Below are 23,761 nucleotides of genomic sequence, written 5' to 3' on the forward strand. Positions count from 1 at the left end.
GCTCCATCTCAAGGGGAGACTTCTCTTCCAGCCTTATGACAGGGGTCCCAAAACTAAGCCCAAGCCCCTGATGCCTGAATTTCATCTGACCCCTGACAGCAATGGCAGGAGAAGTTTGATCTGGCCCATAGCAGTGACGGCAGGAGGCCAAATGATTGCTGGTATGGTTAAACGGTGAGGTAAAAGGCTATTTTAGCCAAAAGATCTTCCTTCAAAATTGAAAGAAGGATCCATCTGAAGAAAACAGGAAAAAGTAAAAGCATTGACAAATTAAATGTAAAATGTTGATAAGACAGACTAAGAGAGAATTTGAAAAGAAATTGGCCATAGAGGCAAAAACTCATAATAAAACATTTTAAAAATATATCCAAAGCAGGAAGCCTGCGAGGGAGTCTGTTGGATCATTAGGTGATGGAGGGGTTAAAGGGGCACTTAGGTAAGATAAGGCCATTGCGGAAAGACTAAATTAATTCTTTGCTTCCGTGTTTAATGATGAAGATGTTGGGGAAGTACCCATTTTGGGGGCACTTTTCAAGGGTGATGGTTCAGATGAACTAACCCAAATCACAGAAACCTGGAAGATGGAGTAGGCCAGACTGACATATTGAAGAGTAGCAAATCACCTGGACCAAATGGTATACACCCCAGGGCTCTGAAAGAAACCAAAAATGAAATTTTGGACCTATTACAAGTAATTTGTAACTTATCATTAAAATCATCCGTTGTACCTGAAGACTGGAAGGTAGCCAATGTAACTCCGATAATTAAAAATGGCTCCAGGGGCGATCCGGGTAACTATAGACCAGTGAGCCCGACTTCAGTGCCAGGAAAAATTGTGGAAACTATTATAAGATTAAAATCACAGAGCATATAGATTAAAAACATGATTTAATGTATTTGGATTTTCAGAAGGCATTTGACAGTCCCTCATGAGAGGCTTCTAAGAAAATTAAAAAGTCATGGGATAGGAGGAGATGTCCTTTCGTGGATTACAAACTGGTTATAGGACAGGAAACAGAGAGTAGGATTAAATGGTCAATTTTCTCAGTGGAAAAAGGTAAACAGTGGAGTGCCTCAGGGATCTGTACTTGGCTGGCGCTTTTTAATATATTTATAAATGATCTGGAAAGAGGTACAATGAGTGAGGTGATCAAATTTGCAGATGACATAAAATTGTTCAGAGTAGTTAAATCGCATGCGGATTGTGATAAATTACAGGAGGACCTTGTGAGACTGGAAGATTGGGCATCCAAATGGCAGATGAAATTTAATGTGGACAAGTGCAAAGTGATGCATATAAGGAAAAATAATCCTTGCTGTAGTTACACGATATTAGGTTCCTTATTAGGAGCTACCACCCAGGAAAAAGATCTAGGCATCATAGTGGATAACACATTGAAATCGTCAATGTGTTGCAGCAGTCAAAAAAGCAAACAGAATGTTGGGAATTATTAGGAAGGGAATGGTGAATAAAACGGAAAATGTCATAATGCCTCTGTATCACTCCATGGTGAGACCACACCTTGAATACTGTGTACATTTTTGGTCGCCACATCTTAAAAAACATATAGTTGCATTGGTGAAAGTATAGAGAAGGGCGACCAAACTGATAAAGACATGAACTGCTCCCCATGAGGAAAGGCTAAAGAGGTTAGGGCTGTTCAGCTTGGAGAAGAGATGGCTGAGGGGGGATATGATAGAGGTCTACAAAATCATGAAAAGACTGGAACTGATAAATGTGAATCTGTTATTTACTCTTTTTTGGATAATACAAGGACTAAAGGGAACTCCTTGAAGTTGGCAAGTAGCACATTTAAAACAAATCAGAGAAATTCCTTTTTCACTCAATGCATAGTTAAGCTCTGGAATTCATTGTCAGAGGAAGTCATTAAAGCAGCTAGCATAACAGGATTTAAAAAAGGTTTAGTTAAGCTCCTGGAGGAGAAGTCTGTAAACTCTATTACTAGGGAATAGCCACTGCTTGTTGCTGGCAATAGTATCATGGGATCTATTTAATGTTTGGGTACTTGCCAGGTAACTTATGATTTGGATTGGCCACTGTTGGAGACAAGAACCTGGGCTTGATGGACCCATGGTCTGATCCAGTATGGCATGTCTTATGTTCTTATGAGTTTGATCTGGCCTGCAGTGACGGGAGCACATTCCACTGCTACCACTAGCTTGGATACTTGAAGTTGGAAGTGCAAGTGGCAGCATGTCAGAGCAGTGTGAGTGGGGCATCCCAGTGCAAGGCCACCATTGTTTGGCTGCATTATGCCTTACTGGTTTTAGTGCTGCTTGGATCAAAGACGCAGAAAAAGGCTGCAGTACAGCCATATGTTTTGGGCTGCTTTGGAGGATGGGGCATGCCCCAGGAGAAAGGCACTGGCAGTACCAAGCTATGTGGACTGTGGGAATGCCTAGTAAAGCCATGTAAGGAGCTCCTAGTTGCAGCACCATTTCTTCGGAGCTGTGGGAGACATGGACATTGTTCCCTAAGGATGCAGGCTTTGGAGTGCAGCAGGCATCATCATTCTCCTAGGACAAGCAGAATGGTAGTCCTCACACATGGACGTCATCAGATGGAGCCCGACATGGAAGACGTCTGTCAAAGATTCTAGAACTTTGACTGGCACACTGAGCATGCCCAGTGTGCCCTGTACCCCACATCCACGCGGAGTCACTCTTCAGTCTCTTTTTTTTTTCCATGGAGCTGTTGTCTCGCAGTCTTGGAGCTTGTGCTCTGTTTATCTCGAAAACTCCATTTTGGGCTAGTTTTTGCCTGGTCCTGTGCCAGGTCCCTTTCAGTTCCCCTGCCTTTAGTCAGGTCAGTGGCACAGTAGGTTCCTTTTTGCAGTTGGTTCCCGGTAGCAGTGTCTTTTGGTGCCCGCAGGCCATCGACGTTTGCTGAATTCTTTTTTCCATGGCGTCGTCAGGTTTTTGTTTAGTGCCCCTGGTGCCATCGGACTAAGTCCATTACAGATCTACACGAGGTGTGCATCATCTGCCTGGGGGCATCCTACGTCATTCGTGGGTGTAGTCTGTGCGATCAGATGACTCCCATGGGCTGGCAAGCCCGCCTGGACAAGATGGAGAAGATTTTTGGGCCAAAGTGGTTTGAGCCTTCAATGTCATCATTGGTTTCTTTGACTACGAAGGATCATAGGGAACCGATGGGTGTCAATCCCTTACCATCCGGCCTTCCACCAGTGCCTCAAGAGGCGCGGGGGATCAGTCCTCTTCAGTCTCTTCTCGGTCAAGTACCTTCAGATCCTCACCTTTCACCTCGGCACTGGGGAAAGACTGGGCCAAGCACCGCGTAAAACCGAAAAAAGCATCGACATCAGTCCCCATCGGAGCATGAAGCTGGGCTTGGGTTGGCACCGGTTCTTACTGCGATGCCCTTGAAGCTCCCCCGAACCAAGGACGCTTTGACCTCCATTGATGCCGGGGCTCTGAGTTGGTCCCCACCGATTCCAGTGTCGGGTGATGATTTCCTTCAAGGTTCCGAGGAGTATCGGGGGCACCCCTCATCTCGCTCTGCCAGTCCTGACATTGGTGGTCTTTGAGGAGGAGCTGGAGCACAGGGTGCAATTGGTGGTGGATTATGCCCTGCGGGGCATTGAACTGATGCGTGCACAAGCTCAGGTGGCCATAACCTCCCTGCTGGGAGTCATTGTTGGAGTTCCTCGACATTCTTCACTGCATCCTCCTGGCCCAGCTAGCTCCGGTGCCCCAGGGACCATTGATGCCTCACAGGACACTGGTGCTTCCTCAACTTGATGCCGTCCTCGTCCTTGGCTCCTTGGTTGAGGAAAACCCTTTGGGGTTGGTGTCTCCTGCTGTCTGGCCAGCCCTATTAGCGCTGCCTACGGAGCCATCAGGGCTGTCTGTGCCCAAGCCTCAAGGCTTCCCCAGGGTTTCCTTTCCAATTCCTTTTGGTGAGGAGGATGCTCCTTATGACCCCTGGGGGATGACACCTCTGATTCTTCATCGGAGATTTCCGAGGGCCTTCCCTCTGACCCATCTTTCCTGGAGGAGCGTCAACGGACCCCACCTGAAGACTTAACTTTGCAGGGTTTGTCCGGGCCATGGCAGAAATCATACCGTTCCAGCTAATTGACTGCGGATGCTCTGCACAAGATGCTGGAGGTCCTCCAGTTTGTGGGTGCTCTGAAAGAGGTGGTGGCTGTTCCTATCCATGATATTTTTAAAGAACTGCTCCTGTGCTTTAGGGAGCACCCCCCTCACGGTGCCGCCTGACAGTCACTGGGTTTGAAAAGCAGAAGCTCCCCCACCAGTTGGAGGTGGTTGATTCCACGCTCAAAAATGCTAAGCTCTCCTGGACCCCCGCCTCGACTCCTTCTGGAAGATACCACAGGGCAATGGATGCACTAGGTAGGAAGGTTTTTCATGGCACCATGCTGATTGACCAGATCGCCTCCTACCAGCTTTACATGACCCAGTACTCCCGTACCCTCTGGAAGCAGGTTCAAGAGGTGGCCGACCGTATGCCCCATCAACAGCAGGAGGCGTTACTGCCGGTCGTGCATCAGGGCCTTGAGTGCAATAAGCATGAGGTGCATTCCACCTATGATGTATTCGAGATGGCAGCTAGAGTTGAGGGAGCCGGGATTGGCGCCCGTCCATGTCTTGGCTCTGGGCCTCAGACCTTTGGCCAGAGGCGCAGGAGAGGCTAGCTGACTTGCCATGTACAGGCGATAATCTTCTTGGCGATAAGGTGAGGGATGTGGTGGCTCAGTTGTGTGACCATTATGAGATCCTCCAGCATCTGTCCGCTAGTACCTCGGATCTTCCATCTTCGGCCAGGAAGTCGACACGGCAAGGGCCTCACTGTTTCTTCTGTCATCAGCGGAAGTATTACCTGCAGGCGTCTCGCTCCAGTCAGCAGAGGGTGAGCTCTTGGGGCCGCTCCAGGCAACAGCAAGACCCCAAACCTCAGTCAGTACCCCAGGCAGGCCCCGCTATGGGATTTTGACTGGAAAGGGGGCAGCAAGAGCCACCGCCCATCCCCGTGCAGGGGGATCCCCTGGTCAGAGGTCAGCTTCGATTCTTTGCGGGTCATTGGCCAGCAATCACATCGGACCAGTGGGTTCTGTCCATCGTATGGCGGGGATACAGGTTGAATCTGTTGGGTTTTCCACCAGATTATCCTTCGAATCCCTTTTGGGGGCCATTGGCATACCAGGAGATCCTCTTGACCGAGCTTTCCATCCTAGTAATGTCCAGAGCGGTCGAGCCTAACTCACCAGGGCAATGGGGATGGGGTTTCTACTCCTGGTGTTTTCTGATTCAAAAGAAAAACAGGGGTCTCTGCCCCATCCTGGACCTAAGGGCCTTGAACAGGTTTCTAAAGAAGGAAAAGTTCAAGATAGTCTTGCTGTGGGCCCCTTGATTCCCCTTTTACAAACAGGGGACTGGCTCTACTCCCTTGATTTGATTTGATTGATTTTATTTATTTATTTATTTATTTATTTATTTATTTAAGTTTTTAATATACCAACATTCAAGACAATAGTCCCATCATGCTGGTTCACATGAAACAGGAGTGTAAAATAAGCTTAAACTTGAACAATTGTGCGGAAAAAGCAGTTACATGTAACAGGGGAAATTGAACTTGGAGTAAGAAGGAAAAAAGGAAAAGGAAAACCAGATAATTACATATATATATGTAATTACATATATATTTTTTTAATTACATATATATTTACATATATATATATTTACATATATATGTATATATATATATATATTTACATATATATATGTAATTACATATATGTAATTACATATATATATGATTTGAAAGACACCTGTACCCCCATCGAGATCTTTTGGGGTCACAGAAAGTATCTCTACTTTGTGGTGGGCGGACGCCACTTCCAATAGCGTGTGTTGCTGTTCAGTCTGGCCTCTGCACCACAGGTCTTTACCAAGTGCCTGGCAGTGGAGAGGGCACACCTGCACAGCTTAGAGGTGCAAGTTATCCCCTACCTGACAATTGGCTGGTAAAAAGCACCATCCAGTCAGGAGTGATGTGCTCCCTGTGCCTAACAGTCCAAGTGCTGGAGTCATTAAGGTTTGTCATCAAATACCCGAAGTGTCATCTGCACCCGTCGACCCAGCTGGACTTCATTGGAGCCCTGCTGGATATGATGCAGGTGAAGGCCTTTCTACCCCACAGCAGGGCATTAACCTTGGCATTGCTTGCAGGGGCAGTGCAGCGGTGCCAGCGGGTCTCTGCAAAACAAATGTTGAGGTTGTTGGGGCACATAGCCACTACCGTCCATGTTACTCCCTTTTATATATGCGCAGGCCTTCATTTACTCAGATCTCAGTGGCGTGAGGCCACTCAGAACATCCAGGTTTCTTCATCTCTTTGGGACTCCTTGTCCTGATGGGAAACCCTCTCTGGTATGAGCAGCGTGGCTTGGATCCTTTTTCCTGCTCCACTCGCAAACTTCTTGATTACCTCTTCTGCCTCTCGGAAGCTGGTTTGCAAACCAACTCTGTCCAGGTGTATTTGAGCACGATCGGGGCTTACCACCAGGGGGTGGATGGTTCACCCATCTCAGTACATCGTTTGGTGGGACCCTTCATGCAAGGTCTGTTTCAGTTGAAACCTCCCCTGAAGCCTCCTGCAGTGTTGTGGGACCTCAACGTGGTGTTGGCTCAGCTGATGAAGGATCCCTTCGAGCCGCTGAGCTCCTGTGAGCTGAGATTGCTGACTTGGAAGGTCATCTTTTTGGCGTCAGTCACTTCAGCGTGCAGAGTCGGTGAGCTTCAGGCATTGATGACTTACCCTCCATACAGGAAGTTCTTTCATGACTGGGTGGTTCTCTAGACACATCCCAAGTTCCTGCCCAAGGTGATGACTGAGTTCCATCTTAACCAGTCTGTTGTCATGCCTACCTTTTTTTCCCAAGCCTCACTCGCACAAAGGTGAGCGGGCCTTGCACAGTCTGGATTGTAAGAGGGTTTTAGCCTTCTGTCTTGAGCGGACAGAAGGTCATAGACAATCCACGCAACTCTTCATCTCTTTTGACAAGAAAAGATTAGGAGTTGCCGTTGGGAAGCAATCCCTGTCCAACTAGATAGCAGATTGTATCTCCTTCTGCTATGCGCAAGCAGGACTATAGTTTGGGGGTCATGACAAGGCTCATTCCGTCAGAGCCAAGGCTACTTCAGTAGCCCACTTGAGAGCAGACCCTATAGAGGAGACTTGCAAGGCTTTGACGTGGAGCTCCCTCCACATGTTTGCCTCTCACTATTGCCTGGATAGGGATGGCCGACATGAGTCGATTCGGCCAGTCTGTCCTCAGGAATCTTTGTTTTAAACCCAACTCTTCCTGCCTACGGCCCTTTTTTGGGTTTAGGTTGTTCCCCCTCACCATCAGCACCACTGAGTGCCCGTTGGAAAGTGATTAAGTGTCTGTTGGACTTTTGTTTTGGGGACAGCATGTAGCTAGGGATTCACCCATGTGTGAGGACTACCATCCTGCTTGTCCTAGGAGAAAGCAAAGTTGCTTCCCTGTAGTAGGTGTTCCCCTAGGATAGCAGAATGTTAGTTCTCACAAAACTTGCCAGCCGCCCCCAAGTTGGGCTTCTCCTATGTTATGGGTATTTTTCGGAATTTTATGTTACAAGACTGAAGAAGGGATCCCGCGTGGATGCATGGTATAGGGCAAGCTGGGCATGCTGAGTGTGTCAGTCAAAGTTTTAGAAACATTGACAAGTTTTCCATGCCGGGCCAAACATGGCTTCCCCCTCTGACTTCATTGCCAGGAAAAATAGTGGAAAGTGTTCTAAACATCAAAATCACAGAACATATAGAAAGACATGGTTTAATGGAACAAAGTCAGCATGGCTTTACCCAGGGCAAGTCTTGCCTCACAAATCTGCTTCACTTTTTTGAAGGAGTTAATAAACATGTGGATAAAGGTGAACCGGTAGATGTAGTATACTTGGATTTTCAGAAGGCATTTGACAAAGTTCCTCACTTATTTATTTATTTAGTGATTTTTTTTTATATATACCGCGGCACGTTAAAACCATCACCTCGGTTTACAATAAACAATAATTCAGCAACAGGCTTTACAGACAAATTGAAATAAAGTGGACATGATATATATCAAAATAACAACAAAATAAAATAAATACAATAATCCAATGGAGATCATGAGAGGCTTCTATGAAAACTAAAAAGGCATGGGATAGGAGGTGATGTCCTTTCGTGGATTACAAACTGGCTAAAAGACAGGAAACAGAGAGTAGGATTAAATGGACAATTTTCTCAGAGGAAGGGAGTGGGTAGTGGAGTGCCTCAGGGATCTGTATTTGGACCTGTACTTTTCAATATATTTATAAATGATCTGAAAAGGAATACGATGAGTGAGGTAATCAAATTTGCAGATGATACAAAATTATTCAGAGTAGTTAAATCACAAGCGGATTGTGATAAATTGCAGGAAGACCTTGTGAGACTGGAAAATTGGGCATCCAAATTGGCAGATAAAATTTAATGTGGATAAATGCAAGGTGATGCATATAGGGAAAAATAACCCATGCTATAGTTACACAATGTTAGGTTCCATATTAGGTGCTACAACCCAAGAAAGAGATCTAGGCATCATAGTGGATAATACATTGAAATCGTCGGTTCAGTGTGCTGCAGCAGTCAAAAAAGCAAACAGAATGTTGGGAATTATTAGAAAGGAAATGGTGAATAAAACGGAAAATGTCATAATGCCTCTGTATCGCTCCATGGTGAGACCGCACCTTGAATACTGTGTACAATTCTGCTCGCCGCATCTCAAAAAAGATATAGTTGCGATGGAGAAGGTACAGAGAAGGGCTACCAAAATGATAAGGGGAATGGAACAGCTCCACTATGAGGAAAGGCTGAAGAGGTTAGGGCTTTTCAGCTTGGAGAAGAGACAACTGAGGGGGGATATGATAGAGATGTTTAAAATCATGAGAGGTCTAGAACGGGTAGATGTGAATCGGTTATTTACTCTTTCGGATAATAGAAAGACTAGGGGGCACTCCATGAAGTTAGCGTGGGGCACATTTAAAACTAATCGGAGAAAGTTCTTTTTTACTCAACGCACAATTAAACTCTGGAATTTGTTGCCAGAGGATGTGGTTAGTGCAGTTAGTATAGCTGTGTTTAAAAAAGGATTGGATAAGTTCTTGGAGGAGAAGTCCATTACCTGCTATTAAGTTCACTTAGAGAATAGCCACTGCCATTAGCAATGGTTACATGGAATAGACTTAGTTTTTGGGTACTTGCCAGGTTCTTATGGCCTGGATTGGCCACTGTTGGAAACAGGATGCTGGGCTTGATGGACCCTTGCTCTGACCCAGTATGGCATGTCTTATGTTCTTAAATAGATGGTACTAGAAGAACTGTCTCTGTACAAAAAACATTTTTTGTATTTGTCTTCTGCATGATATTTCTCTTCCTTGAAATTGTTTTGAGGCAGTTTATTAAAAGAAAAAAAAAATCCAGCACTGACAAGTCCTCTCCCCACCGCTGGTTCAGTCCAGTCCGTCTTCGATACAGTGAAGCTCCGCGTAGCCCTTTTGCTTGTTTTGTCCTCTCAGTGATTTATAAAGTGTTTGTTTGGTTTGTGAATGCCTGTCGCTGATGCTGTAACATCTTGTTTCCCTTTAGCATGCCTTTGTGCCTGACAGAAGGTCAATGCCAGCAGGACTGACGTTACAGCCCATTTCTCCTCAGAGTCTGCAAGGCAAAACCGTGAGTGCTGCTTGTATTTGACACTGGTTTTATTGTGTACAAGAAGCTGCTTCCCTGTGCTGAAAATGACTGGCGCTTTGGGAAAGACAGGGCGACACCAGAATCTTCTCTTCTTATGGGGACGGCCGGACCGCTCTCTAGAAATGCACGTGGTCCAGTGCTCATCTCAGAAATCGTTTGGTACTCAGTGTGTGCTATAATTAGGACTTCTGGTTTTAGGTTTTAAACATCTCCAGTGCTGTGCATCAGAAAACATTGCTTGCAGTGCTCCTGTAACTGCCCACGTTGCTGCCTCACAGCCTTCAGTTTGGTCCTTGTCACTTCCTGGGTTTAGGTTTAACCTATAAGCACTGATAAAACATCTCCAGTGCTGTGTATCAGAAAACATTGCTTGCAGTGCTCCTTTAACGCCCCACGTTGCTGCCTCACAGCCTTCAGTTTGGTCCTTGTCACTCCATGGGTTTAGGTTTAACCTATAAGCACTGATAAAACATCTCCAGTGCTGTGCATCAGAAAACATTGCTTGCAGTGCTCCTTTAACGCCCCACGTTGCTGCCTCACAGCCTTCAGTTTGGTCCTTGTCACTCCATGGGTTTAGGTTTAACCTATAAGCACTGATAAAACATCTCCAGTGCTGTGCATCAGAAAACATTGCTTGCAGTGCTCCTTTAACGCCCCACGTTGCTGCCTCACAGCCTTCAGTTTGGCCCTTGTCACTTCCTGGGTTTAGGTTTTAACCTATAAGCACTGATAAAACATCTCCAGTGCTGTGCATCAGAAAACATTGCTTGCAGTGCTCCTGTAACTGCCCACGTTGCTGCCTCACAGCCTTCAGTTTGGCCCTTGTCACTCCATGGGTTTAGGTTTAACCTATAAGCACTGATAAAACATCTCCAGTGCTGTGCATCAGAAAACATTGCTTGCAGTGCTCCTGTAACGCCCCACGTTGCTGCCTCACAGCCTTCAGTGTGGCCCTTGTCACTCCATGGTCCATGGCCTCATCTTCCTTCCCCACCCGCTGGTTGTGCAGGGGGATGGACTGATGGAAGGGAAAATCTCCCAAAACACTGACCTTATTCTCCCATAAACCTCTGAACTAGCTGCAATAAAAATATAAAATGGACATCAAAATGCACAAATATAAAAAGCACAAAAGCAGAAGTCCTAGCACCAGCAAAAGGTGGAACTTGATCAGACATAAAAGCAGACAGTTTGCCTCTTTTGCCTGCATTTATTTAAACACTAAGTAGTTAGACTGCAGATTAATTGAAGATCTGTCTCATGTAAAACTAATCCTTGTTGTAGTTCAGCTTTGAGGTAACTTGCACAGGTAGGGCACAGTCCCCTGAACTGTGGGTGTTTCTCATCCTTGTTTGCTTTCAGCAGAGGAAGATTGTGAATGACTTCTTGAGGTTTCTCTCTCTCCTGGCTCATGTGTGCTCCATCGCTAGTTTCCCATGCTTTTTCCCAGTGCGGTCACTGAATCTAATTTTCATGACTTCCTGACTTTTGAGGACCGCATATCTTTTCAGTAAATTATATGCCCCCACATGGTATTTCTATTTACTTATTTCAAGAGTTTAGGTTTCTCTGCATCTCTGAGTGAGTTTTCTTTGGTTCATTGTACTTCAGTACTGCCACAGCTGACTTTTGCGTTTCATTGTTAAGAACAATACTGCGGTTCTTGATGCGAGTCCTGTAAGATAGCAGTGTTGTGCTTTGCTTTCTTCAGCACTCTGTAAGTTGGCCTTCTTAGATTGCATTTCCCCAGGGCAGACACCTGTTCTGTTCAGAACTAATGTAGCAGATGTCTACAGTTTTAAAATTACATTTTTTAATTAGCAAAATCCATTTTGTAAAAGCAACAAATCCCCCTAGTTAGAGGGTTTTGGTGCTTTAATGATTAATAAAAACGTGCTTATTAGCTCTCGCTTCACAGTGACCGGCTAATGTAGTTATTGGGCAGTATCACTAAAAATAGCTTTTCCTAAAGGAGTTGAATTGTTTGTGTGTTTTATATTCTATTTGTTTTCCTACACCTCACATGACCGTCTTGTCATCTTTTAATATTGGAAGTAATAGAATTGCATTGCCATGCACCAGTCCCGAGAAAAGAAAATGCTAGAAAGGGCAGTGGATGTATGGGAGGATGATGGGGGCAGAATTCATGCAGGCATGGGGTAATGGCAGAGGATTAGTAAGAGAAGATTTCCCCCTAGAGAGGGCAGTGGATGTATGGGAGGAGGATGAAGGCAGAATTCATGCAGGCATGGGGTAATGGCAGAGGATTAGTAAGAGAAGATTTCACCCTAGAGAGGGCAGTGGATGTATGGGAGGAGGATGGGGGCAGAATTCATGCAGGCATGGGGTAATGGCAGAGGATTAGTAAGAGAAGATTTCCCCCTAGAGAGGGCAGTGGATGTATGGGAGGATGATGGGGGCAGAATTCATGCAGGCATGGGGTAATGGCAGAGGATTAGTAAGAGAAGATTTCCCCCTAGAGAGGGCAGTGGATGTATGGGAGGATGATGGGGGCAGAATTCATGCAGGCATGGGGTAATGGCAGAGGATTAGTAAGAGAAGATTTCCCCCTAGAGAGGGCAGTGGATGTATGGGAGGAGGATGAAGGCAGAATTCATGCAGGCATGGGGTAATGGCAGAGGATTAGTAAGAGAAGATTTCACCCTAGAGAGGGCAGTGGATGTATGGGAGGAGGATGGGGGCAGAATTCATGCAGGCATGGGGTAATGGCAGAGGATTAGTAAGAACAGATTTCCCCCTAGAGAGGGCAGTGGATGTATGGGAGGAGGATGGGGGCAGAATTCATGCAGGCATGGGGTAATGGCAGAGGATTAGTAAGAGAAGATTTCCCCCTAGAGAGGGCAGTGGATGTATGGGAGGAGGATGAAGGCAGAATTCATGCAGGCATGGGGTAATGGCAGAGGGTTAGTAAGAACAGATTTCACCCTAGAGAGGGCAGTGGATGTATGGGAGGAGGATGGGGGCAGAATTCATGCAGGCATGGGGTAATGGCAGAGGATTAGTAAGAACAGATTTCACCCTAGAGAGGGCAGTGGATGTATGGGAGGAGGATGGGGGCAGAATTCATGCAGGCATGGGGGTAATGGCAGAGGATTAGTAAGAGAAGATTTCACCCTAGAGAGGGCAGTGGATGTATGGGAGGAGGATGGGGGCAGAATTCATGCAGGCATGGGGTAATGGCAGAGGATTAGTAAGAGAAGATTTCCCCCTAGAGAGGGCAGTGGATGATTGGGAGGAGGATGGGGGCAGAATTCATGCAGGCATGGGGTAATGGCAGAGGATTAGTAAGAACAGATTTCACCCTAGAGAGGGCAGTGGATGTATGGGAGGAGGTTGGGGGCAGAATTCATGCAGGCATGGGGTAATGGCAGAGGATTAGTAAGAGAAGATTTCCCCCTAGAGAGGGCAGTGGATGTATGGGAGGAGGATGGGGGCAGAATTCATGCAGGCATGGGGTAATGGCAGAGGATTAGTAAGAGAAGATTTCCCCCTAGAGAGGGCAGTGGATGTATGGGAGGAGGATGGGGGCAGAATTCATGCAGGCATGGGGTAATGGCAGAGGATTAGTAAGAGAAGATTTCCCCCTAGAGAGGGCAGTGGATGTATGGGAGGAGGATGGGGGCAGAATTCATGCAGGCATGGGGTAATGGCAGAGGATTAGTAAGGCAGTGGAGAGAGCACCAGAGATTGGTGGAGAATACAGGACTGCAGTAGATGGGGGCCTTGTAGCCAAAATCTTTTGTGTGTGTTGCATTGTGGAGAATATTTCAATGTATGAGTTTATCAGGCAGGGAACAAGTTTTATTTAGTATTCAGTACTAAATCATTTTCATTTGAAATTGACTGCCCAACCGTATTTGGGGAAAGGTAAGCAGAGGGAAATGTTAAAGAAGAAAGTGGCACAGTCACGTAAACATGTTTTTACTTGTATTAATTAAATTGCCTTTGAGAAGATTGAAAGCTGGGGTTGTGCGTGTGCCTCTGTCTCGTCTCTGCATCTGCCCAGTACTGTACTCAGAATTGCTTTCCCAGTGGGCTGGCAAATGAACTACTGAACCCAAGCCCAAAGAAATGACCAAAGAAATCTAATAAGCACACTGGACCCCAGAGGTCCTAGAGCATCTTCTCTTCATACTCGGAGACTCCTCAAGCTTTGCGTTAATGATTATCAGGTTGGCACCTGCTGTGTGAGCAGATATCTTCCATTCATCCCAAAGACACATTCTTGCAGCTCATTTTCTTCACCTTTGCAGTCCAAACAACTTTAGGAATTAAGGCTTAGTAGATTTTGATCCACTGGTCAAAACATTGCATCAAGATATTGACGTAGTCTCAGATTTTGTGCAGTAGAATATATAATTTGGTGCTTAAATAACTGATCAAAGGGTCTGTGATGCATGCACACATCAGTATATATTTTCATGTCTTTGCTTGTATAATGTCTATAGGGTATGTGTGTTGCAATGTATTTATGGACCAAGGATGCTGAAGAGCTCATCAGCAATATACAGTATTTCCTTTTTATCTAGATGTCAAGTCAATTCTCTTCTAAAATGTTCTTTAAAGAAATTAATACAAAAGAGTCCATTTCATGTAATGATCCTTTCTATTGAACAAAGAATTATCCTAAGGTATTTCACATAAGCTTTCAACAAACAACCTTTTGGAAAGGATAGTAATGCTTCTGCAAATGGGACTCTCATGTACAGAATAGTCTTTAAATAATTTTATGTTGATAAGCATGCTGAATTAGCTATATGTGGCTGACATCATCTGGTGGCACCAGACAGACTTGTCTCTCCAAGCTAGTAAGTTTTTGAGCTCTGCTGAGCATATGTGGGAGTTCCTGTGCAGGTGTTGCCTCAAAAAAACTCCTTAGTCTTTTTTTTTTTTTTTTTTGGTCTAAGCTAAGCATGGACATGTACTTGGTCTCTCCTCAGAATTTTTTCTTCTCTAGTTAACATTTTTTTCTTCAGTGCTACTAAAAACAAAAAAAACAAAAACAAAAACCAGAGGGTCCTCAAAGGTAAGGGATAGACACTTCTGGAACAACTTCCCTTCCTCCTGCCTTCTCAGTCATGATGGGAAAGAAGGCAGCCATGGTCAGTGGCTTCAAAAATTGTTTTTCTGGTACAGTTCTGTCCGTAACCAACAGACACGAACTAATTTACCACTGCTTGGAGCCCGACCACGATCAAGCAAATTGCCAGACCTGTGGTTGGGTGTGCTCCTGTTTCAGAGCTCCAGAGCAGCAAAAATAGAGGGGCTGTGCCAGTTGATAAGCTGCAGCAATTCTTTGTCCCAGAGTGCAAGTTCCTTTGCCTTACTGGGTAGGAAGTTGAGCCGAAGCTCCTTCAAGCCTCTCCTATCAGCACAGATGGAAGTCGCAGGCTGGAGCGAAAATGACCGCAATGTGTCAAAGCGGCACTATTTAGTGGAGCCTCCCCATGCATCGAAGAAGCATAAGCATCGAAATGCATTGTCATTGTCAAAGCTTGGAATGTCTGCCCCATTGGCGCAAAACAAATCTGGCTCCTTGACACACGGTGCATCATGCAGGCAGCACCAACGCTTCCGACGTGTGGCCCATCGACGCATTCCGTGCCCGATGCATTGATACTTCAGCGGTGTCAACTGATGCATTTTAGCCTTCTTCAACTGAGGCACCCAGTAGAGGAAGGGTCCAAATCCCCATCCACCTGCTTTGTCCATCATTGATGCACTCTGGATTCTCCTCCTCATTGCAGCTCCAAACATGCGATTTATGACACGATGCAATCAAAACCCAGGAAGCATTCCATCACTGCTCTAACTTTAATGGTGCTTTCTTTCAAAAGCTCTTCCACATAGATTTACAAAAAGGATAGGATTAAATGTTCAGTTTTCACAGTGGGGAAAAAGGTAAACAGTGGAGTGCCTCAGGGATCTGTACTTGGACTGGTGCTTTTTAATATATTTATAAATGATCTGAAAAGGGGTACGAGTGACATGATCAGATTTGTGGATGATCTGATCTGCTTCCAGATTCCCTAGATCATACTTCTCTTCCGCAAGATCTTTCCTACTCCAAGTTTATAGAAAAATTGGGTAACGTGCTGAATATTAATGTGCACAAGAAAAAAGATCCTCACTCTGAGGTCATAGGGCTGCTGAAAACTTTGGACATCCCATTGGAGCCAGTAGCTCTTCGAATGCATGCCATCTTGGATACCTACAAATGGAAATGTGGGAAATGCCTGTTTCTGGAATTACAGCAGCCAGAAAGCTAGACCTCAAATATAGGATGCAGAAGTCTTCTGATTTGGAATTGTTCATCTTCTGTTCCAGTCAGTGATAGTGGCATCGGCGCTTATGAAAGCAAAGAAAATTTGACTTCATTTTAACTCTCTTCCAGGGAAGAACCACAGAATAATTGATAATTTAGGGAAGAAGGTGTTTCATGGTTCCATGAGTTTTACATGGTCCAATATATTCATGACTTCATGCAAAAGTTGAAACCATTCATTTGCTCTGACACCAGCGAGCCCTTATCCCGCAACCTATGCTAGATGTCCATGAGCTGTTTCATTCTGAGTCATTAGATTGTTGCAAGAACATCAGTACCCTTCAGTGGAGCCAGACACATGACTTTGCTTTGGGTCAGCAGCATCTGGGAAGTTTTCAGACATTCCTTTCTTAAGAGAGAACTTTTTCAGAGAGAAACTTAAGACAGTTTCCCAGATTAAAGAAGAGAATGTGGAGGTTCAGTCTTTATCCAAGGCCCCAGAACCTCTAGCTATATCCAGACAGTCCTTCTGCTCATACAAGAGACCTTACTATCTGAGATGTCCTTACCATTCTTTCCATCATTATTGCCTACCTTATTAGTGCAAAATCCGCATCCCCAACAATTTCTGGCTAGATTTTGCCAGAGAGAACGCCAGCAGCCAAAGACTTCCAAACGCTGTCAACCCAAATCTATGCAGGGTTTTTTATCCTAGCTTTCATGGGGAGCTCCGACCCAGTGGGGGTAGAATTCAGTCTTTCCGAGGAATGTGGCATCAAATCACAAAGTACAAGCGAGTCCTAAAGATTGTACAGTATGGATACAATTTACATTTTTCTTAATTCTTCTCTCCCGTATCTTATAACTCTCCTTCCAGATTAGTCGCAAATGCCTCAACTTCTAGTGGAGATACAAGCTTTTATTTAACAACACTGTTTTAATGTATTTCCGCCCTGGAGGCGACTGTTCAGTTCCTTGTAAACCGGTGAGATATGTATTCTTTACAGGAACATCGGTATATAAAAATTAAAAATAAATAAATAAATAAACACGCAATAGAGCAGGTCCTGGCCTCATAAATGGAACATGGCTCCTGTTCCTGCTACTTCCTAATCCCCAGAAGGTCAAGAGGATTGGGACCCATGCTGGATTTGAGACACTTGAATGGCTGCCTGCATTGGAAGAAGTTCAAAATGAATTCCATCAGCACCATTCTTCCCTTTATCAAGCAGAAAGAGTGGAAGTGTTCGCTGGACCTCAAGGGCATGCACATACTCATCCCTAGCCACCTTTCATTCTAGTGTTACCTTCACTTCAAGGTGGATTCTGCTCACTACCAATATAAGGTATTCCCATTTGGCTTGTTAGTTGCTCTTAGGTTCTTCACCTAGTGCCTTGCAGTGGTGGCAACCCACCTGAGACAACATGGAATCCAGGTGTTCCCATATCTGGATAACTGGTTAATTTTGACATCTTCTTGAGAGAGGGTGTTACATGCTCTGCATGCAGCAATCCAACTTCTACAGAGCCTCTGATTTCTAATAAACGTCCAAAAATCCAACTGGTTCTGGAAAAAAGACTCCAATTCATTGGGGCATGGATAGATTCTTTGCAAGAGAGAGTGTTCCTGCCGTTTGAGTGAGCTCTATTTCAAAAACTTCTATTGACTCACTCTTCCATGACCCGTCAAGTCCTGGTTTTCCACAGCCACATGATAGTAGTGATACACATTGTTCCACTGATCTGGCTGCACAGCTGTTGGCTGCAGTAGGGTTACACAACCAATGAAATCAGTTCACCCAATTGCTGAGCAAGGTAATTCACATCTCTTGGAAGAGGATACAGGCAATCTGTTGGTGGCTGCTTCGTCACATTCTTCAGGATAGAGTCTCCCTTTGACCTCTTCCTTACCAAGTCACTTTGGTGACAGATGCCTCCACCAGGGGCTAGGGGGTGCATACTCAGTCCTATTGGACACATGGCACTTAGTCTGTCATAAAGCATCTTCTTCAGCTCAGCCTTCTTGAACTGAGGGTGATCAAGAATATGCTGTGGGCATTCATACACCTACTGTGAGGAAAGGGCATCTTACTTCAAATTGACAACCAAGTCGCCATGTTTTATATAAACAGGGTTGCATGGAGTCCTGGCTGCTATGTCAAGAGACACTGGAAATCCAGCACTGGGCAATTGACCATCAAGTAACAATTCAAGCCACTTACCTAGCTAGAATATTTAATACATTAGTGGACCACCTCAGTAGCATGTTTCTTCTTCATGAATGGTGTCTGTCAATCCACAGCCAGCATACTATTCGAGTTTTGGGCTTGGGTTTGTGACAGAACAAAACCAGAAGCTCGACCAGTTTTGCACCTTTCTTCACATTCTTTACGACCTAAAGCACCTCTTATCATATTTGTATCTCTTGTCAGCCTCAGGACTGGCTACATCTTCAGTAAGAGTGCACCTTAGTTTGTCTTTTATTTAGATTTTCAGGTTCTGTAAGTATTTTCCTGTCTCCACAGGGCTCACAATCTATTTTTTGTACCTCATGCAATGGAGTGTGAAGTGACTTGCACAAGGTTACAAGGAGTGTCTGGGATTTTGAAGCCTTGCTTCCATGGTTCGCAGCCTGCTGCTCTAACCGCTAGGCTGCTACTCAACTCTGAATGCCATAGTGGCCTATCATGTAATCATAGGATAAGTCCATTTCAACACATCCTTTCATAACAAAATTCATGAAGGGGCTGTGGCATTTGAAGACTCCTGTGTTTTGTGATTTGAATGTAGTCTTTGCCCATTTGATGAAGCTACCCTTTGTACCATTGGACACAGTGTTGCTAAGTATCTAATATAGAAAGTGGTCTTCCTAGTTGCTGTAACCTCTGTGTGCAGAGTTGGCGAGCTGCAAGCTCGTGCTTTTATATGCAGTTTCTCGTATTAAAGTAGTTCTTCAAACACATCTGAAGTTCCTTCCGAAGGTGGTCTCTGCTTTTCACAATCACACATTCATAAGAGAAAAATCTTTGCAACTTGGATTGTAAAAGAGCTCTGGCCTGTTATAAGAGAAGAATTCAGACACATCAACAGGCTTTTCAACTTTGTCTCATATGACCCTAACAGACTAGGGATAGCCATTTCCAAATGTACTTTGTCTACCTGGATAGCTGAATGCATTCAGCACTGTTATGTTTCAACAGGACTTGATCTTACTAATCCAGTCAAAGTTAGAGCTATGGCCTCCTCCACGGCCCATTTGCATGAAGTTCCTCTAGAAGACAGTGTGCACCTTTGTCTCACTGTTCTCTGGACGGTTTATCAAGTACTGACAGTACCTTTGGACGAGCAGTTACGCATAATGTATTCATAGTCATCTACTCACCACAGTGAAGTCTGGGTTCCTCTTTCAGTAATGTCCCACTGCAACCCTCAGCTTGAGACTCCCCACAGATCATGGCTAATTCATCCTGCTTATCGATGAAAAAAGCAAAATTGCTTGCTGTAAATGGTGTTTTCTGTAGATAACAGTATGAATTAGCCATGAGGATTCTGCCCTCCTCCCTGGAGAGTTTAGCTCTGAAACAGACTGAGAATTCTCTCAAGACAACACCCATGCGGGAACTCCTGCACATGCTCAGTAGAGCTCAAAGCTCTACTAGCTTGGAAAGATGAGTCTGTCTGGTGTTGCCAGAGGATGTCACCCACATATCATAGCTAATTTATTCTGCTATCTGAGGAAAGCACAGTTTACAGTAAGCAAACTTGCTTTTTCTTGTTGGTTCAATAAAAGGTATCAGGGACCTGCAGAAAGATTACCATATTCTCCAGTAATGAGGAATGTAAATTAAGATATAGATTTACTAAACAATTTCCTTGAACACAAAATTATTTAACCTCCCCCCCCCCCCCCCCCCACGCAGATTTGACTGTTAGAATATTCACTAAGGGCCCGATGGCAGAAGCATTAAACGGTGCTAGTGATTTATGCTAATTCTGCAACCAGTCCTGCATGCCATCATCTCCCATCCCCACCCTGGGCAGTCGGGTTTTCAGAATATCACTATGGGGTTTCTCTGTGAATAAGGAGCCCTGCATTAGGCTACAATCGGGGGAAAATCATGAATTAAGGTAGTCCAAAGTCCCACTTCTCTTGAAAATGTGTGCCAAGTGCCCTTGGTAAGAAATGGATGTTTAGAAATTAATGGACTTGTTTTGCACTCTTTGGCTTCAGCCAGAGGAGCTAACTCTGCTGCTCATCAAGCTGAGACGGCAGCAAGCTGAGCTGAGCAGTATTCGGGAGCACACGTTGGCCCAGCTCATGCAGCTAAAGCGTGAGGCCTGCAGCCCACAGGTCAGCCAGACAGTGCATCTTCATTGACTTCCAGCCATTAAATATTATGCATGCGCAGCGAGTAGATCATTTGTGATTCACTGCTATTAACCCTTTGAAATGTCAACTGAAATAGATCTTGCATTATATTTGGTATTACCCAAGGAAACAAATCCTTTACAAAATATGTATAGAAACTGAATGTTATGAGTTTGTAGATTAATTAGCAAAAGCAAGATCACACTGCAGGAAACTCTCACAAACCAGCTTTAATAATAATTAGGGATCATCAAAGTCAGTATTTGTTAGGGAGTGGTTCACCCAGGAAACGTCTTTGAAATAATAAACACTTTTTTAATTTAAAAAAGTCTATGATTTATTAGGCTACTAATGTCCTGTCCTTAAGGAATCTTTAAAACTTTTATTTAAGATTAAAAAATGTACATGTGTATTTTTAAAGCTATTTAAAAATTATAGTTATAATGATCCATGCCTTCTGCTTTAGGTCTTGGGTGCTTTAACTATTTTCTGATGCCTTGGACAAAAATGAAGTAGAAAATAAAGCTTAATGAATTGGAGACAAGAGGGCAGCTGAGTTTCCAAGAATTTTTAGTTCCCATGATGCATTGCAAGTCATGTCACATGCAGCAGTACTAGAAGAAGCTGAACTGAATGTAGATGGCCTGATTGATTAATTGTTGACATTGAGATGATAAAGATTGATGTCTTGAAATTGAACAGCTAGGTGCTTGCAATCTGAAAAATTGAGAAATACACCGACCTGGTTCTTTTCGTTATATACAATGAATCCCCGTGAATATCTCCAAATTTTGACAATAAAACCTGATTATGTTGATCCTTAATAAAGTCTGCTCTGTTTCTGTTTCCAGCGTGCTTACACTGAATCTTATTTATTAAAACTATTTTCAAAGGGTTTCTAGTTGTGTGTGTGTGTGTGTGTGTGTGTGCATTTTGGTTTTGTTCCATGTCTGTTATAAGATTGTGTAACTGTCATTAGGTTTTCACCTTAAAGCTGATGACTTAAATTGCTGTCTTCATATTTTATCCAGTACATACGGTCACTGGATCCTTTTGAATTTGCTTGCATAGAATATGAAAAAAGATCAGCTCAGTTCACAGGGGAATGCATGAGAACAAAGTGTTACAGTTAAAACAAAGAAACCAATTGATGACCTTTGCTTAGTTATCTGCCTGAATTCTGCACTTTCCTTCCTCTCTGCCCTCTAATGCTGCCTTGTAGAATGAGATTCTTTCACGCCATCTTCAGAGGAACCTCATTTATCTGGACCATCAGGTGGGATTTGAAGATTTTTCTGCTTTTGTTTTTTGTAAGACTGTAAAATTGCATTGTGTGTGCTGTTGACCAGGATGTGTTTTATGCATGAAAGATGCGTCCCATTTCAAAAACCTCTTTCAGGCTGTCTGCAGGCATTTTGCAGTTCAAGAAGAATGTAAAAGTGTGTTGCACTTTTTTCACTGTAGGTTTCTCTGCTAGGGTTTTCCATCTTTTTTCACTTTAATAATTTAGCTATACGTTGGGCTGAGAAAGTGGCAATATAAATCTTTTTAGGTGTGCAGTATTTAAGTTGTATTTATTTGTTTTTATTGGAAGTATTGAAGTTTTTATATTTGATTGTTCTGAATTTTTAATGTTGTAAACTGCACGGACCAGAATCACCCTGCGGGAGTGGAATATAAGAACATAGAAACAGGTTTGCATGGACCCAGCTAAGCATTAGACTGTGTCTGGAAGAAGGTATTTGTAATGGAAAGTCTTTGCATGCTGGTGACTTTTTTTTCTTGTTTCCTGTGGTTCTTTTTAACTAAAACTAAATTCAAACTGTAGTTTTCATAATGGTGTAAACTATAAAAAGTGCCCAGCACTGGCGGCTTTCGTTCTTGGTGAAGGCCACCTGTTGAGGAAAGAAAAGTTTGTGGTGTTGAATGAGTTATTCCGGGCTTAAGCTGCTCCTGCTGCATTCACATGCCCTGTGGACATGACTGGATTGTAGATCTTATTGTCATGGTCACCTTTGTATTCCATTCAGCTGCCAGTGATATGAATTTGGCAGCTGCCGTCTTCAGGCGCAATGAGAATTGGTTATGAGAAGGAGAAATATGATTGTGTGCTTTAAGTGCTTGTAGCACTGAATATCAACACCTGAAATAAGGTCCTGGAAGTGGAGAGAGAGTAAGGTGGAAATGCAGTATAACTCCAGAAATGGTTTTCTATCCTGTCTTTAGTAGTTGTAATTATATGGCAGAAGTGACCGTTTTTTTTTTTTAAATGATACTAATGTGCTCTTGAAATAGGTTACGTTCAGGACCAGCACTTCCACAGAAGTGCCGAGCTTAAAGCAGTGTGAGCAGCGTGCTCAGTATGTTGTGTTAGTTGCTCTGAAGAAGAAAAGCTGGGGCAGTAAGAAGCCAGGAAACACAAGAACAGAGCTGCAAACGGTTGAGCCAGCAAGGCCCTGGCTAATCGGGGCTGGAGAGCTGACGAGAGAGAGGCTCATGAGGCTGCAGCTTGGTGATTCGTGGTAGATGATCAGATGCACTATAACCAATAGTCTAAGACAGAAATGCCCCAGGGGCTTAGTTCACCCCTAGGTCCTCCTGCAATATGCTACCATCATGTTTTGGGGTGAATGACCTTGCTGATGATAGTTACCAAAGGAGGGAGAGGAATGGCAGCAAGGGACGTTGAAGTTAGGGCAACCTTTTTAATTGTAAGTATTTGCCACCCTTCCAAAGATTACTAATACATTTCTCTCAGATGGTTTCAGAGGATCTTGTCTGGAGGCCGATGAGGTGCACTAAACAATACATTAAAATACCTTTAAGCTCTATGTTATGGCTCTGTAAAAAAGAATTAATATCCAGTTAGAGCTGGGGAGGCTGATGGAGTTCCCGACTCCTACCCTGTTACATACTCTGGCTGTTTCCAGAGCTAACTGCCTGTAACAAATACCAAGCTAGATAACTACCAAATTTGTGTTCCTCTTCGTACAGCGATCCATCAATTCAAATTGAAGAATGGCATTTAGAGAAAGTGTGGTTTACAAAATTTGTACGACCCAATGTTTATTATTCAAAGAGCAGTGTGTCACCAGACTGATTTATAGAGTATGCAAACAAATTACATTTCCCTGCTGAATGAGAGATGCAGCTCAGTTTGCTGGCGGCTTCCCTGCTCAGGTTCACAAAGTGCAGTGGTAGGTGCAAGACGGCACTTAACCTTGCTTGTTAAAAAGCAGTTGGCAATTTGCAGGAGTCCAGCCTAGCAGTCCGTGTGCTTCCTGCACTCGGGTCACACATGAGC

General features: G+C 44.2%; 1 protein-coding gene across 6 annotated transcripts in view; it reads left to right on the plus strand.

Annotated features, from left to right (window-relative positions):
• The window catches only part of LOC115089239 (pleckstrin homology domain-containing family A member 5-like), a 249,729-nt gene that overhangs the window by 47,786 nt on the left and 178,182 nt on the right, over positions 1–23,761 (plus strand). For 5 of the 6 annotated variants that reach the window (XM_029597341.1, XM_029597344.1, XM_029597346.1 and 2 more), the window contains exons 5-7: positions 9,698–9,781; positions 20,320–20,439; positions 21,680–21,733. In XM_029597341.1, coding sequence (XP_029453201.1) covers positions 9,698–9,781; positions 20,320–20,439; positions 21,680–21,733 — 258 coding nt within the window. The remainder of the gene's footprint in view (positions 1–9,697; positions 9,782–20,319; positions 20,440–21,679; positions 21,734–23,761) is intronic. The other variant, XM_029597345.1, reaches the window with a different exon arrangement.

Source organism: Rhinatrema bivittatum, chromosome 4 (assembly GCF_901001135.1).
Source record: "Rhinatrema bivittatum chromosome 4, aRhiBiv1.1, whole genome shotgun sequence".
In the NCBI taxonomy this organism is placed as follows: Eukaryota; Metazoa; Chordata; class Amphibia; order Gymnophiona; family Rhinatrematidae; genus Rhinatrema; species Rhinatrema bivittatum.